The sequence below is a fragment of the Hevea brasiliensis genome, chromosome 8 (genome assembly GCF_030052815.1).
Source record: "Hevea brasiliensis isolate MT/VB/25A 57/8 chromosome 8, ASM3005281v1, whole genome shotgun sequence".
Lineage (NCBI taxonomy): Eukaryota > Viridiplantae > Streptophyta > Magnoliopsida > Malpighiales > Euphorbiaceae > Hevea > Hevea brasiliensis.
Window position 1 is genome coordinate 4,061,325 of NC_079500.1, and position 16,762 is coordinate 4,078,086.

Sequence of the window (16,762 nt, forward strand, 5' to 3'; positions counted from 1 at the left end):
TTATTTCTCAATAGAAAAAGTATAAAAAAATGTCCAAAGAATTGAATGAAAATGCTTAAATAATTAAAAAAAAAAAACACATGTAAATTTAGCCTTCACACAGCTTTTCATTTTCATTTATAAATATGTTTTTTATAATATTATGCTTTTCAAAAGATATAGGCTAATTAATTAGTTTTACTAAAATATAGAGATTTTATAGTAATTTGATTGGTATTAAAATTTATTAACTAGTAAAAACTTTAACAAAAATTTTCCAGAGAGAGGCATTTATTCATATATGCAAGTATCTATGCATGCAATTATTAGGACCTAAATATGTACGATACTGCTACTTCTGGTCGAAACTAGCACAAGAAGACCATTTGCTTCATTGTGTAGAAATGGACTCTCCCTGTGCTTCTTCCTTTGATTCTCCATTTGCTTCATCAATTACAATCTATGAATTAGAACTAGAAGCAACCTCCTCCAAGATTTCACTTGCGCCATTATCCTCAGAAGCTTCCACTTCTGTAAATTCATCTGTTTCATTGAGTAAAACAAGACTCTCCACAAAAGTATCCAAATAAAAGGAGCGTGCATCGCCCCAAATTTTTGTATCAAAGATTTCTTCTGTCTTTGGATCATAGAAAACTAGCTGTCCAAATAATTTTGCCAATAGAACCTTACCATTTTGCCTAAATGCAACTAACTTTCTTATCCATTTCAAATGTGATTTAAAATCAGGAATATCGAAAAGTTTGGTCCAAGATCCTGGAACACCATATTCTTTCATCATCCAAACTGTAAAACAGCCTTCCCCAGTCAGTTTAAAAGATGCAACCAGCAGAAGTGATCCATCAAAAACTGCAACATCCACAAACTGGTATTTCTTAACCAAACAATCTGGTACCTCCATTTCTCCAAACGCCTCTTCTCCCAAGGAAAACGACACAATCGCATCGCATACACCAGGCCCATAAAATAGCTTATTGGCAACCCAATGACAAGCTCCGTTCAGAAAAGCAGACGTTGAGCGCGCAGTGATGACATATTTCAGATTATTATCAACCTTTCTCCAACCCCTACTTCTCAAACTGTAAATCTCAACAAAAGGCCGAATCTCACCAAAGTTAAAATGCGAGTACACTATTCTCACAAGCTTATAATCATCAGTAGTGGAATCAAAGCCAAACCCAAGTGAGCTTATATAGGGTCCATATGAGGTAAACGTAAAATTTGGACAAGGAATGTTAACAATCTTTCTAACGCTAGGGTTCCATAAAGCAGCTCTCTCAGTGTATTTGCCATAAACATCATCAGATAGACAAAAGACCCCATTACAAGAACCCACTATATTAACCATACGCTTTATGCCTTTAAATGGGCAATCAAGTTCTTCAACAGGGTTCGCAGGGAAAGACTCATCTGGGTATAGCAAATAACGCACATTTTCTTTAAATGGCCAAACAAGTTCTCTGGTGCTGTACCTAAAGAAAAGTAGGCCACTGTTTCTTGCAGCGGTTTTCTTGAGGTGGTCGTCTATGAAAGAAGGGTTGGTGATTAAAGAGTACCAAGTCTTGGAAACGCATCTGCATATGAGGATTGATTTCACCGGCAATCTTGACAAAATTTCTGCGAGCAATTCTTGAGGAAGATGATCAGACATTTTTCTTTTTGTTCTTCTTGCTGCGTTTGCTCTGTTTTATTGAGCTATGGATCTACTGGCTTTGAAAATATGCTGGGCCTCAGATAAGAGGTTGCTGAGAAGTAGCAAGCTCATTCAGTTTATCGAATTGGCAATCTAGTTGGGTACCAGCCGTCTGTTTCTTTATATATAAACAACAGAAGATTCTGGAATAGAGGCAGTTGCTCTTTCTTTTTTTGGTCTTCAAATCCATATTCTTTCCATTAGCATCCATATTCGACTAAATAAAAATCAGCTTATTTAAAAAAAAAATCGAATTTAAACTTAATTTTTAATCTCATTTAATAAATAAATCGAACTTAAACTTAATAATATTTGGTACATTAAAGCTCACGAGCAGCTTATTTAACAAATTTGTTTGTAAAAATATTTATATTAATTATTATATTTTATTATTTTATAAATGTTTATTATTTTATAGAAAAAAATTCTAAAAATATGTATTATTTAAAATTATGATATCATTAATATATAAAATATATTTATTAAATATAATTATTTACAATTTAAATTTATTTTTTAATGAAAATTAAGTTATTTTTTGATGAGTGCCAATAAAAATTAGTTAGTATGAACTTCATAATTATAAACTTAAAATTCACTCTTAATGAGTTGAACTACTTTAGATTTAGGTTAAAGAATCAAGCTTGAGCTTCTATATATCATATTTCATGTTCGACACAAGTTTAGCTGTTTGAAAAAATTTTAATAAATTAAATATGAACTCCTTAAAAATCCACTCGGCTTGATTTGTTTATATGGGATTTGCTCTTCTTGCTGCGTCTGCCCTGTTTTATTGAGCCGTGGATCTACTGGCTTTGAAAAAAAACACTGGACCTCAGATAAGAGGTTGCTGGGAAGTCGCAAGCCCATCCAGTTTAACCAATTGGACATTTCAGTCTATCCTTTTAATTTGATTATATTTTCAATTTTCTTTTATTGATTTTAAAAATATAATGGAATTTAGTTCTTTTCCCTTATGAAAAGAATTTGAATAAGAAAAATAAAATGGGAGAAATTAGATTTCTTTTGTTTTACTTTCCATTCATTTTTCTCAATCCATAGAGTTCAAATTTCACATGCTAAGAAACAATAATAAAATAGAAAAAAATAATAATAAAACATCAAATTTCATTAATTAAAATCCCAGATAATTGATTAAAAGGTAAGGCTATGATTATATTTGTCCTTAAAGACGCAGTAAGCTTACGTTACCTTGGAATTGATTTCCAATGCCAAAATGAGCCATCAATAGCCAAACCAAAGTAACAAGTTCTCCACCTTCGATCATGGGAAGTTGCAGAGCAATGATTTGCAGCATATGACATCATCTCCACCCACACACTGCTCAGTATCTTCCATTTCTGTTCTTTCAATTTTTTCAGCTCTTTCGCTAACATACTTGCAGTGAACAATACAGATTTGCTTCCATGTCCCTTCACTTCTGTTGCCTTAAACCCTGTATTCACTTCAGGAATCATTTGACATGCTTTCTTTAGTTAATATGATCTTATGCCCATAAACCCAATTACACCCAAAAGAAATTATATAACATCAAACTGCTTATAGTAAATATATTAATTAGTGCCTCTCAGTCTCCTCTAGACATAACCTAATATATTTACTATTACAACACTACACCACAAATGGTGCCTTCAACTATATGGACTAGAGCCCTCTCATCAATGGACAAGAATTCATTTCTCTTAAATTCTATGTCCTTTCTCCACCTTAAGCCGAAACATCTCTTTACTACAATGAGCAAGTGCCTCTCATCAATGAGCAGAGCCAAACTCTTAGTAATTGGCAATGCCGCTCTCTACAATGGGCAACAGCCTCACTCCATAAGCTGAAAGCCAAATAACCCTTTCCACCATTCTCCTATTTATAATGCTAATTCCCTCAATCTTAATCTGATTAGGAGTCCCACTCAATTTAGGAATAACACTAAAATAAGAGTTATACTTTATATAGAAAATATTCATCTATACCATTGAGAAATATTTCTCCTACTTAAATTAGGAAAAGGTCTCTTCAAATCTTACTAGGATTTTGAGTCATAATTCTAACAGATTGAGATTATGGATCTTGCTTGGACATTCTTTGAAACAGTATCTTATCAAGTTATGGCCAGACACAAATTCAGACCACATGCAAAAAAGAACGGGTGCAGTCAAAGTTGTATGTTTGTCTGGTTCAAGATCAACCTTCTTTGATTTCTTTAGATTGAGAAAGTTTCTGAAGAGACTCAATGCCCATTGAGGTGATATTCTGAAGAGATTCAATGCCCAATGAGGTGATCTTTCTCTAAGCCTAGTGAATTCCTCCAGGACAGTCACCACTGTCCAGTTTGAGTTTGAGAAAATGGCCATGAAGAATGATAATATATCGAGTCCTATGGCACCAAACAGCAAAGAAAAAGTAAGCTTAACACCAAAATTGTTGAAAGCATACTTTTTTACCAAGAAATGGAAGATAGTAATGGATACCATGACTGAACTAAATGATATGAAGTGGAAAAACATACCCCACTTGGAGTGAACAATCACTACTTTCATGTAGAGAACTTCATAGAAGAAGTTAAGCTCTCCTGCCATTATTTTGAAAGCATCTTCTGCAGATATGCTATTGAAAAAGTTTCGGCTCTCATCGCGCTCCTTGAAGCTGAGGATGAGATCAACAATAAGTCTCTTGAAGAGTTTGAAGAACTCGTAAGCCTCCTCCACCACTTTGACATCGTCTAAGCCTCTTTTTTCCTGACGCATATCCGTAACCTCGATTTCTCCTTTAGGTTCAGATAATTTCTTTTTTATGATTTCGTCTGATTTCTCTGAAAGTACCTCCGAAAGCTTGGCATAATTGACACCAGGATCTGGATTTTTGAGCATGGAATCTCTGAATTTATCCTTGCTTGCAAAATACAAAGAAGTGCGCTCCAAATATTTGATTATCCCTGCTAGAAACAGGAGCGTTATTGTAACATCCCGATCCATCTCCAGTTACTATTGTCCACTTTGGCCCGTAGGCTTCACGGATTTGTCCCTTGGGAGGTTTTGTTCCCAAAAGCACGCTAACCAGGTGAGAGAGGCTCCCACATATATGGTCCAAATCTTTCCTTTCCGTTTTCGATGTGGGACAGGAAATCCACTCCAGTGCGTAGCTAGTTGAACGAGCACGTCTCAATCCCATCCCTAAGTCATGACAAACCCACTAGCTTCCGCCTGGTGCATCCTCGCACCACACACCGTACTAGAGGGAGTCCAGCTCTAATGCCACATTATAACAACCCGATCCATCTCCAGTTAGTATTGTCCACTTTAGCCTGTGGGCTTCACGGATTTGTCCCTTGGGAGATTTCGTTCCAAAAAGCGCGCTAACCAGGTGAGGAATGCTCCCACATATATGGCCCAAATGTTTCCTTCCCGTTTTCGATGTGAGACACGAAGTCCACTCTAGTGTGTAGCTGGTTGAACGAGCACGTCCCAACCCCATCCCTAGGTTGTGACAGCTGTTGGGATCATAACCCTATTTCTAGGAAGTGTATTGATGAACACATAACCAGTAGCAACGGCCTAGGTTATGAATGCAAGCAAGTGCCTAAGCCACAATTGGTTATCCTCACCAGAAAAAGCAGTGATAGTGTCTGGGCCACCAAGATGCACCAAAAGAAAAGGAGCCCAAAAGGCCAAGAGATCACCATTTTCATAAGAGCAAAGACAATCATCAGAAGGGTTGCTTTGGCTATTGAATATGGTTCCATTAAAACTTTAGCTCCTTTGTTTTTTTTTCATTTATTTATTCAAATCGTCCTGATCTTCTCTTCATTTTTTTGTTACCCTGCTTTGTTTTTCTCCCTCCATGTTTATTTCCCTCTGTAACCACACTTTTTTTTTTCTTCTCTCATTCTATCTCTATTTTTTATCTTCTGATAAATGCTACAAGTTGTGTCACACCCATTCTCCTAATTAAAACATGAGAAACCTAAAACTAAACTATAGTTTTCTATAAATAACTGATCAGCTAACTATAAATACCTCATATAAACATAATTTTTTTATAGTGACTAATTAAAAATATTAATAAATCAATTTATATATTAAGACATCATACGTACAAATATTATTTTAGATTCAAATATTTAGAGAACTAGAAAGACCGAAATTGAAAGCAAAGAGAATAAAATTTTACCTACTTTGGACCACACCCGAAGGTTGCCTATGTAGCTTCATTTTAACATGAAGAATCAGGTCCATGTAGCTCTCAAATCGCTTATAATTGACATTTCTACTTTATAGTTTCTAATTATCAATTCTACTGCAAAATTCCGTTTCCAAATTCTTGACAAAAATTCTTCCTTGTTGTAAAATGGACATTTCCCTCGTTCAAACACAAATTTCAACAAACAATTTTCAATTGAGACCAGCGCCCATCCAAAGTTTCACACACATAATAATAATAATAATAATAATAATAATAATAATAATAATAATAATAACAATAATACATAGATAGATAGATATATAAAATCCATTCTCTAACTCATTTTATTTTATTTTCCCCTTTAGCATCACAAAGAATACCTGAAATATTAGTATGTGGTTCGACCTACCACTTCATAATTTCCAAATTATGAATATGGTAGTGTGTCATTTAATCAACCTCAATTCCAACCTCACAGCCAAAGTTGATTTAATAATAATAAAATAGATATTTGACTCCAAATTCAGAATGATTACATATACACCAACTATAATAATACCCCACTGTCAAGAATTTCATGTGTCATTCAATTAACTAGAATTTCTTATATACAGCCAAAAAGAATATCACAAAGCAATATTCGAGAATAAAATTTTAATTACATTTCACTTACCCTTGGAGAAATAAGGCTCAGATTATTGTTATATTTAAATACACAAATTTTACCTATTTTCAGCAAACATAATTTAGGTAAGCTCGTAAACAAGACACTAGTGAAAGACACTAGTCCCCTAGTTGAGCTTAGCAAATAGATGAAATATAAATTGTTAAAGTATTTAATCTTTAAGGTCCTATAAAGATACAAAGCTGAATGAATTGGAATAATTAGAAATACACACACACACAAATGCAAGTAGTTGTTAAATCTTTTTTTTTTTTTTTTTTGAAGTGGCAGATTAAACAAGCTTAGAAAATTAATATTGTTCCACCTCAAAATTTCTTTTAATGCATAAATTCCTCCACCTAGCCTAACTCTTCACATATAGGTCATTAATAAATATTGCATTATCATCAGAGTAACAAGTTTTGTTTAAAAAAAAAAAATCATCAATCCCCAATTTCTCATACTAAAATTTCATACTCTACTAATTGATTGATTAGTTAGACACAAATCACGTCATCTCTTTAACGTTTCAATAGCATGGAAGAATGAGTAACAATTCTAATGACTTATTAATTTCATTCAGAGCTATTATACTCAGGCATCAATACCTAATCTAGTTTAACTATTGCTTCAACATTATGAAAAGGGAAAAATACAAGAAAGAAATATAACCGGGTTACTGCTGGTGTGTGTGCTTCACTTATCTCCAACAAAATAGACTATCTAGTGATGGTGATGAAAATAAGAGGCTTAACAGACCTTAATGGCAGCCTCCACATGTTGAATTTCATTGAAGCTTTATGAATTTGGAACCTTCAAGTTCTGTTCCCAAATATTCGATTTTCCTTTCTCTAATTCACAGTTGCCTTGCTTTGCTTCTCTACTGCGTTGGAGAACGATTGGATCACTTCTTTCCCTATTATCGATCCTTGATTCCACATCTCTCTCTCTCTCTCTCTCTCTCTCTCTCTTGTGTTAAGTCAATAAAGTCACAACTCGATTCCTTCATGAGATGGGGATGCCACAACGATGACTTGAGGTGGAGCAGCAGCTGATAAGATGCGATGAGGCGATGCCAAGGAGGAAGGAACTGCGGGGTGAGAGCTGCTGCTGCTGCTGCTGGGCCAAAGTTTGGAGTGAGGGCTAAGAAGGGAGGCAGATGAGAAAAATAAAGAATCGATGGTGAATTGTGAAGATCTTTCTTAAGTTTTGTTTTTATTATTATTTTTAATTAATTCTTATTTAAATATCTCCCGCTCATTATTGTCGTTATATTGCCCTTTCTCTTTTCTTAGACTAACTAGAGTACTCTAGTCTTTCCATCAAATTTCAACGCTTATTTTATTATAAATATTATTATTCACACAAATAAAAAAAATATAAAAATAATATTTATAGAATTAAATAAAAATATTTAAATTATTAAAAAAATTTAAATTTAATATTTATATAATAAAATTTTTATTTTCATTTAGAAATATATTTTTTATAATATTATATTTTTCAAAAACTCCGCCTAAGTAGTTTGCGCTTAGCCGATCCAAAGCCCGTATAAAGAAGGAGGGTTGTGGTAGGTGACAACCAGTGTAAAAATTTCGTCACATCTTATGATATGGATTCAAATGATATAAACGTTGGGGCGTCCTCTACTAACGACGCGCTACATCGGAGCCCGGGTGTAGTGAAAAATATGTAAGGGTGTAGGGCGTTCACCGAAAGCGACGTGCCATGCCGGCGCCCGGGTGTGGTATTAAGTGAGCAAGGGTTCCCACATCATGGACGGGTGTGGGTAAAGAAGTTAGTCCATAGGATAGATAATAGAACAGATAGTGAAACAGAACACAAAATAGACATAGAAAATAATAGAAGATATCATAAAAGGAGACCAATTAGGAAGGAACAGGATAGGAGGAGGATCAGGATTGGTACTTGGAATGTTGGATCACTTACAGGAAAATTAATGGAGCTTGTGGATACCTTGGAAAGGAGAAGGGTGAATATTGCTTGCATTCAGGAGACTAAATGGGTAGGAGAGAAAAGCAAAGAAGTGAGTAATTCAGGGTACAAACTGTGGTATACCGGAAAGGAGAGAAATAAGAACGGAGTGGGCATAATCATAGATAGGACATTGAAAGACGCTGTAATAGGTAGGAGATAGAATTATACTAGTAAAGCTAGTACTAGAAGGAAAAATAATAAATGTAGTTAGTGCTTATGCCCCACAAATAGGACTAGATAGTGAGAGTAAACAAAGGTTTTGGGAAGATATGGATGATTTAATGCAAAACATACCAAATGAAGAGGATATTTTCATTGGTGGAGATTTGAATGGACATGTAAGAAGTGATAGGTAAGGCTATGAGAATGTTCATGGAGGTTTTGGTTTTGGTAGTTGAAATGAGGAGGGAAAATGCATCCTAGATTTTGCTATAGCATACGACCTAATACTAGCAAATACCTACTTTATAAAAAGAGAGTCACATTTAGTGACTTTCAAAGTGGACAACATAGAAGCCAAATCGACTTCCTTTTAATCAGGAAGACAAATAGTGCTCTATGCAAGGATTGCAAGGTCATTCCAGGAGAGGCTTTAACAAGTCAACATCAATTAGTGGTCTTGGATGTCAAGTTTAGGAACAATTCAAGTAAGGTCAGAAGAAATAGTGTAGCTCAAACAAAGTGGTGGGAGTTCAAAGGAGTAAAGCAAGTGAAGTTCAAAAATGAGCTTCTCGAGTCCGAAGCATGGAAGCTGAATATGGAGGCCAATGATATGTAGATACAGATGGCATCAAAAATTAGAGAAGTAGCTAGAAAAGTACTTGGAGAGTCTAAAGGACATGGACCACCCTCAAAAGAGAGATGGTGGTAGAATGAGGAAATACAAAAGGCAGTGAAGAGAAAAAGAGAATGGTATAAGAAATTACCTAAATGTGATAATAATGAGGCATATGAACAGTACAAGATAGCAAAGAAAGAGGCAAAAAAGGCAGTTAGTCAAGCAGGAGCATAGGCCTTTGAAAAGTTATATGAGAAACTTGGAAATAAAGAAGGGGAGAAAGATATTTATAGATTAGCAAGGAGGAGAGAAAGGAAATATCAAGATCTCAATCAGGTTAGGTGCATTAAGGATAAAGAAGGAAAATTGTTGGTGAAAGATGAGGACATTAAAGAAAGATGGAGAAATTATTTTAATGATCTTTTTAATAATAGTCAAAATGGTAATAGTGTGAATATAGACTATAGAACGATAGAAAAGAATGTGAATTATACTAGAAGGATTAGATCTTTAGAAGTAAAGGAAGCACTTAAGAGAATGAAAGTTGGTAAAGCCTGTGGACCCGATGGAATACCAATTGAAGTGTGGAAGTATTTGGGAGATATGGGAGTGGCATGGTTAACTAAATTATTTAATAAGATTCTAAACTCAAAGAAAATTCCTGATGAATGGAGAATGAGTATTTTAGTACCTATTTTTAAAAATAAAGGAGACATACAGAATTGCTCGAACTATAGGGGAATTAAACTCATGAGCCATACTATGAAGTTGTGGGAGAGAGTTGTGGAGCATCGACTACGTCGTGATACTTCTATCTCTCTCAATCAATTTGGCTTTATGCCTGGTAGTTCAACTATGGAAGCGATCTTTCTCATTAGAAGCTTGATGGAGAAATATAGAGATGTGAAGAAAGATCTACACATGGTTTTTATTGATTTGGAGAAGGCTTATGATAGTGTTCCAAGAGATGTCCTATGGAGTGTGTTAGAACAAAAGAGGGTATCTATTAGGTACATACAAGTGTTGAAAGATATGTATGAAGGAGCAACTACTATTGTGCGCACAGTGGGAGGGGACACAAGAGATTTTTCGATCTCAATTGGATTACACCAAGGATCAGCTATAAGCCCTTACCTTTTTTACATTAGTTTTAGATGAATTGACGAAACATATACAAGAGCATATTCCTTGGTGCATGATGTTTGCGGATGATATTGTTCTGATAGATGAGACACGAGAAGAAGTCAATAGAAAGCTACAGCTTTGGAGAAGTACTCTAGAGTTAAAGAGCTTTAAGTTAAGTAGAACGAAGACAGAATACATGCATAGCAAGTTCAGTGAAGGCCAAACTGGTGATAGGGAAGGAGTTAGTTTGGATGGAGTGGAACTGTCCCAAAGTAATCACTTTAAATATCTCAGCTCAGTCCTTCAAGTAGATGGGGGATGTGAGGAGAATGTTAGTCATAGATTAAAGCCGGATGGTTGAAGTGGAGACGTGCCACGGGAGTTTTATGTGATCGCAAGATTCCCAATAAGTTGAAAGGAAAATTTTACCGTACAGCCATACGACCGGCTATGTTATATGGTAGTGAGTGTTGGGCATTGAAGGAGTCGTATGCGTCTAAGATAAGAGTTGCAGAGATGAGAATGTTAAGGTGGATGAGTGGCCATACTAGACTAGATAAAGTCCGTGATGAGAGTATTAGAGAAAAGATAGGAGTGGTACCAATTGAGGATAAGTTGAGAGAAGGGAGATTGAGGTGGTTTGGTCATGTGAAGCGTAGACATACGGAGGCTCTAGTTAGACAAGTAGAGCACATTAGGTTAAAGGATAAAAAGAAAAAAAGGAGTAGACCTAAATTGACTTGGAGGAGAGTAGTACAACATGACCTAGAAGCATTACAAATTCCTGAGGATTTAACCCAAAATCATTTAGAGTGGAGAAAGCGAATTCATATAGCCGACCCCAAATTTTTAGGATAAAGGCTTAGTTGAGTTGAGTATTATATTTTTCAAAAAATATAGTTCAACTAATTAGTTTTATTAAAAATAGAGAGATCGTATAATAATTTGATTGATATTAAAATTTATTGATTAATAAAAAATTTGCAGGTGGACACATTTATTCATATATGCAAGTATCTATACATTACACATTTATTCATATGTGCAAGTATCTATATATGCAATTATCAGGACTAAAATATGTACGATACGGCTACTTCTGGTCGAAACTAGCGCAAGAAGACCATTTGCTTCATTGTGTAGAAATGGACTCTCCCTGTGCTTCTTCCTTTGATTCTCCATTTGCTTCATCAATTACAATCTGTGAATTAGAGCTAGATGCAACCTCCTCCAAGATTTCATTTGTGCCATTATCCTCAGAAGCTTCCAATTCTGTAAATTCATTTGCTTCATTGAGTAAAACAAGACTCTCCACAAAAGTATCCAAATAAAAGGAGTGTGCATTGCCCCGAATTTTTGTATCAAAGATTTCTTCTGTCTTTGGATCATAGAAAACTAGCTGTCCGAATAATTTTGCCAATAGAACCTTACCACTTTGCCTAAATGCAACTAACTTTCGTATCCATTTCAAATGTGATTCAAAATCAGGAATATCGAAAAGTTTGGTCCAAGATCCTGGAACACCATATTCTTTCATCATCCAAACTGTAAAACAGCCTTCCCCAGAAAATTTAAAAGATGCAGCCAGCAGAAGTGATCCATCAAAAACTGCAACATCCACAAACTGGTATCGAAAAGTTTGGTCCAGGATCCTGGAACACCATATTCTTTCATCATCCAAACTGTAAAACAGCCTTCCCCAGAAAATTTAAAAGATGCAGCCAGCAGAAGTGATCCATCAAAAACTGCAACATCCACAAACTGGTATTTCTTAACCAAACAATCTGGTACCTCCATTTCTCCAAACACCTCTTCTCCCAAGGAAAACGACACAATCGCATCGCATACACCATGCCCATAACCTCGCTTAGCGGCAACCCAATGACAAGCTCCATTCAGAAAAGCAGAAGTTGAGCGCTCAGTGATGACATATTTCAGATTATTATCAACCTTTCTCCAACCCCTACTTCTCAAACTGTAAATCTCAACAAAAGGCCGAATCTCACCAAAGTTAAAATGCGAGCACACTATTCTCACAAGCTTATAATCATCAGTAGTGGAATCAAAGCCAAACCCAAGTGAGGGTATATAGGGTCCATATGAGGTCAACGTAAAAATAGGACAAGGAATGTTAACGATCTTTCTAACACTAGGATTCCATAAAGCAGCTCTCTCAATGTATTTGCCATAAACATCATAAGATAGACAAAAGACCCCATTACAAGAACCCACTATATTAGCTAAACGCTTTATGCCTTTAAATGGGCAATCAAGTTCTTCAACAGGGTTTGCAGGGAAAGACTCATCGGGGTATAGCAAATAACGCACATTTTCTTTAAATGGCCAAACAAATTCTCTAGTGCTGTACCTAAAGAATAGTAGGCCACTGTTTCTTGCAGCGGTTTTCTTGAGATGTTGGGCTATGAAAGAAGGGTCGGTGATCAAAGAGTACCAGGTCTTGGAAACGCATCTGCATTTGAGGAGTGATTTAACTGGCAATCTTGACAAAATTTCGGCGAGCAATTCTTGAGGAAGATGATCAGACATTTTTCTTTTTGTTCTTCTTGCTGCGTCTGCTCTGTTTTATTGAGCTATGAGAGGTTGCTGGCTTTGAAAAATATACTGGGCCTCAGATAAGAGGTTGCTGAGAAGTAGCAAGCTCATTCAGTTTATCGAATTGGCGGGATCAGTTTATTGCGCTAGAGCGTCGAGCTGGCAATGTAGTTAGGCACCAGCTGTCTGTTTCTTTGTATATCAACAATAGAAGATTCTGGAATAGCGAAACAAATTGTTTGGAGGTAATTATTGTATTTTATTATATTATAAATATAATATAATATTTATAGAGTTTTAATCGAACTCATATATAAAAATATTTATGTTAATTATTGTATTTTATTATATTATAAATATTTATTATTTTATTTAAAATTTTTCTAAAAGTAGGTATTGTTTAAAATTAATATATAAAATGTATTTATTAAATATAATTATTTGAAATTTAAATTTAATTTTTTTATGAAAAATAAGTTACTTTTTATATTAGACAAATAGAAATTAGCTTATATGAACTTCATAACCATAAAATTAAAATTCACTTTGTAAATGAATTGAGCTACTCAAGATTTAATTCAATAAAAAGTTTGGTTTGACTCGGCTCCTTTAAAGCTCATTTTCTAAAAATTCAAACTTAAGCTTATAAATATTAGATTCAAGTTCGACTCGAGTTTAGCTCAAGTTCAAAAAAAATTAATAAATTAAATCTAATCTCCTTAAAACTCAGCTCGGCTCGATTTGTTTACGCAGGGTCTGCTCTTCTTGCTGCGTCTGCCCTGTTTTATTGAGCCATGGATCTACTGGATTTGAAAAAAATAGTGGACCTCAGATAAAAGTTTGCTGGGAAGTCGCAAACCCATCCAGTTTAACGAATTGGACGTTTCAGTCTCATCCTTTTAATTTGATTCCATTTTTAAATGTCTTTTGCTGATTTTAAAAATATTATAGAGTTATAGTTCTTTACCCTTATGAAAAGAATTTGAATAAGAAAAATAAAATGGGAGAAATTACATTTCTTTTCTTTTATTTTCCATTCATTTTCTCAATAATCCTCAGAGTTCAAATTTCACATACTAAGAAACAATAAAAAAAATAGAAAAAAAAATTAAAAAATAAAACATAAAATTTCATAAATTAAAATCCCAGATAATTGATGCAACTTGCTTGTTTTTTGGATCACTACTAACCCAAAGGTAACGTGATGATTATATTTGCCCTTAAGGACGTAGTATGCTAAAGGAACCTTGGAACTGATTTCCAATGCCAAAATGAACCATCAATATCCAAACAAAAGTAACAAGCTCTCCACCTTTGGTTAATTGTCGAACATGGGAAGTCGCAGTGCAATGATTTGCAGCATATGACATCATCTCCACCCACACACTGCTCAGTATCTTCCATTTCTGTTATTTCAATTTTTTCAGTTCTTTGGCTAACGCACTTGCAGTGAACAATACAGATTTGCTTCCATCTCCCTTCACTTCTGTTGACTGAAATTCTGTATTCACTTCAAGAATCATTTGACTTGCTTTCTTTAGTTTATATGATCTTATGCCTTTCTTTCTAAAAATCTGTCAACATCAGCACAGGTATCTTGGAACCTTAGTTTACAAATTCCTGTCACAGTAGCCATCATTGTAGACTGCATAATTAGAAGATACAGCATGTAATCTGACAAAATCTTACTGAATTCTTTTTCATCACTCTGATTTTCCCTCTCCTTTTTATCATTGATCAAGAGCTCAGTTGCAATGTGCCACATCAGGATGCTCTCGTCATAAGGGACAGCAAGAACATAAGATATTAACTCGTCATTCCTTTGTTTATCCAAACAATTAGTTTGAAGAACCCAGTCACCTCTAGCTGAAAATATTTTCCTGACAGTTTCTGAATCATCTATCAACCGAGATTTCTTTTGCAGCTCACTGAAAATATATTCCCAGAGCTCCATTGTCAGTGGCTCGCTGGAAACACATGTTATCTCATCCAGAAAATCCTTGAGGCCCACACGATCGATGAGTCCATCCTTGAAAGTATTCAGGCCCTGGATGGCCTTATCAATTCACAATAACTGAGTGAACTTTCTGGGTCTAGTCTTTATGCATTGACAGAAATTGTTGGTGATGCCATATTGACGAAAAATTTTATCAATTCCCAAATAGGAATGATTGAGATTATGGATCTTGCTTGGACATTCTGTGAAACAGTATCTTATCAAGTTATGGCCAGACACAGATTCAGGCCACCTGCGAAAAGGAAGGGGCGCTGTCAAATTTTTATGTTTGTCTGGTTCAAGGTCAACCTTCTTTGATTTCTTTAGACTGAGGAAGTTTCTGAAGAGATTCTGAAGAGATTCAATGCCCAATGAGGTGATCTTTCTCTAGGCCAGGTGAATTTCTCCAGGACAGTCACCACTGTCCAGTTTGAGAAAATGGCCATGAGGAATGATAATGTATCGAGTCCTATGGCACCAAACAGCAGAGAATAAGTAAGCTCAACATCAAACTTGTCAAAAGCATACTTCTTTACCTGGAAATGGAAGATGGCAAGGGCTACCACGACTTAACTAAATGATATGAAGCGGAAAAACATGCCCACTTTGAGTGAAAAATGACTACTTTCGTGTAGAGAACTTCATAGAAGAAGCTGAGCTCTACTGCTATTACTTTGAGAGCATCTTCTGCAGATATGCTATTGAAAAGTTTCGGCTCTCATCGCGCTCCTTGGAGCTGTGGATGAGATCAACAATCAGTCACTTGTAGATTTTGAAGAACTCACAAGCGTCCTCCACCACTTTGACATCGTCTAAGCCTCTTTTTTCCTGACGCATATCTGTAACCTCGGTTTCTCCTTCAGGTTCAGACATTTTCTTTTTTCCGATTTCGTCTGGTTTCTCTTAATGTACCTCCGAAAGCTTGGCATAATTGACACCAGGATCCGGATTTTTGAGCATGGAATCTCTGAATTTATGCTTGCTCGCAAACTACAAAGAAGTAGTGCCCTCCAAATATTTGATTATCCCTGCCAGAAACAGGAGTACTGTTGGGATCACAACCCTGTTTCTGGGAAGTGTTTTAATGAACACTTAAACAGTAGCAACGGCCTTGGTTATGAATGCAAGCGAGTGCCTGAGCCACAATTGGTTATCCTCAGCAGAAAAAGCAATGATAGTGTCCGGGCCACCAAGATGCACCAAAAGAAAAGGAGCCCTAAACGCCAAGAGATCACCATTTTCATAAGAGCCAAGATAATCATCAGAAGGGTTGCTTTGGCTGTTGAATATGGTTCCATTAAAACTTTAGCTCCTTTGTTTTTTTTTTTAATTTATTTATTCAAATCATCCTGATCTTCTCTTCATTTTTTTCTTACCCTGCTTTGTTTTTCTCCCCCCATGTTTATTTCCCTCTGTAACCACACTTTTTTTTTCTTCTCTCATTCTGTCTCTATTTTTTATCTTATGATAAATGCTATAAGTTGTATGTGCAAAAAGATTAATAAGTTGTCTTAGATCTCCAAGGAATAAAGATGACAATGCAGGAAAATCATTTCTCAATAGAAAATGCATAAAAATAATGTTTAGAGAATTGAATGAAAATACTTGAATTGTTAAAAAAAATTAAATTTAGTATTCATATAGCAAAATTTTCATTTTCATTTGGAAATATGTTTTCATAATATTGTATTTTTAAAAGGATATAGCCCAATAAATTAATTTTATTCAAATAGAGAGATTATATAGTAATTTGACTAGTAT

At 35.1% G+C, this 16,762-nt stretch overlaps 2 protein-coding genes and 1 pseudogene across 2 annotated transcripts; all 3 read right to left on the bottom strand.

Moving 5' to 3' along the window:
• Positions 1–341: 341 nt before the first annotated feature.
• On the bottom strand, positions 342–1,651 carry LOC110663237 (F-box protein CPR1-like). Its single transcript, XM_021822498.2, has one exon. It carries the CDS (start codon positions 1,646–1,648, stop codon positions 440–442), a length of 1,209 nt encoding a protein of 402 aa, XP_021678190.2. The 5' UTR covers positions 1,649–1,651; the 3' UTR covers positions 342–439.
• A 1,212-nt stretch (positions 1,652–2,863) lies between these two features.
• Positions 2,864–5,726, bottom strand: LOC131182447 (uncharacterized; annotated as a pseudogene).
• A 5,858-nt stretch (positions 5,727–11,584) lies between these two features.
• LOC110673656 (F-box protein CPR1-like) lies at positions 11,585–13,002 on the bottom strand. Its single transcript, XM_058151999.1, has 2 exons — positions 12,144–13,002; positions 11,585–12,009 (listed from the first exon to the last, which is right to left on the bottom strand). Exons 1-2 carry the CDS (start codon positions 12,997–12,999, stop codon positions 11,585–11,587), a joined length of 1,281 nt encoding a protein of 426 aa, XP_058007982.1. The 5' UTR covers positions 13,000–13,002.
• Between the last annotated feature and the right edge of the window lie 3,760 nt (positions 13,003–16,762).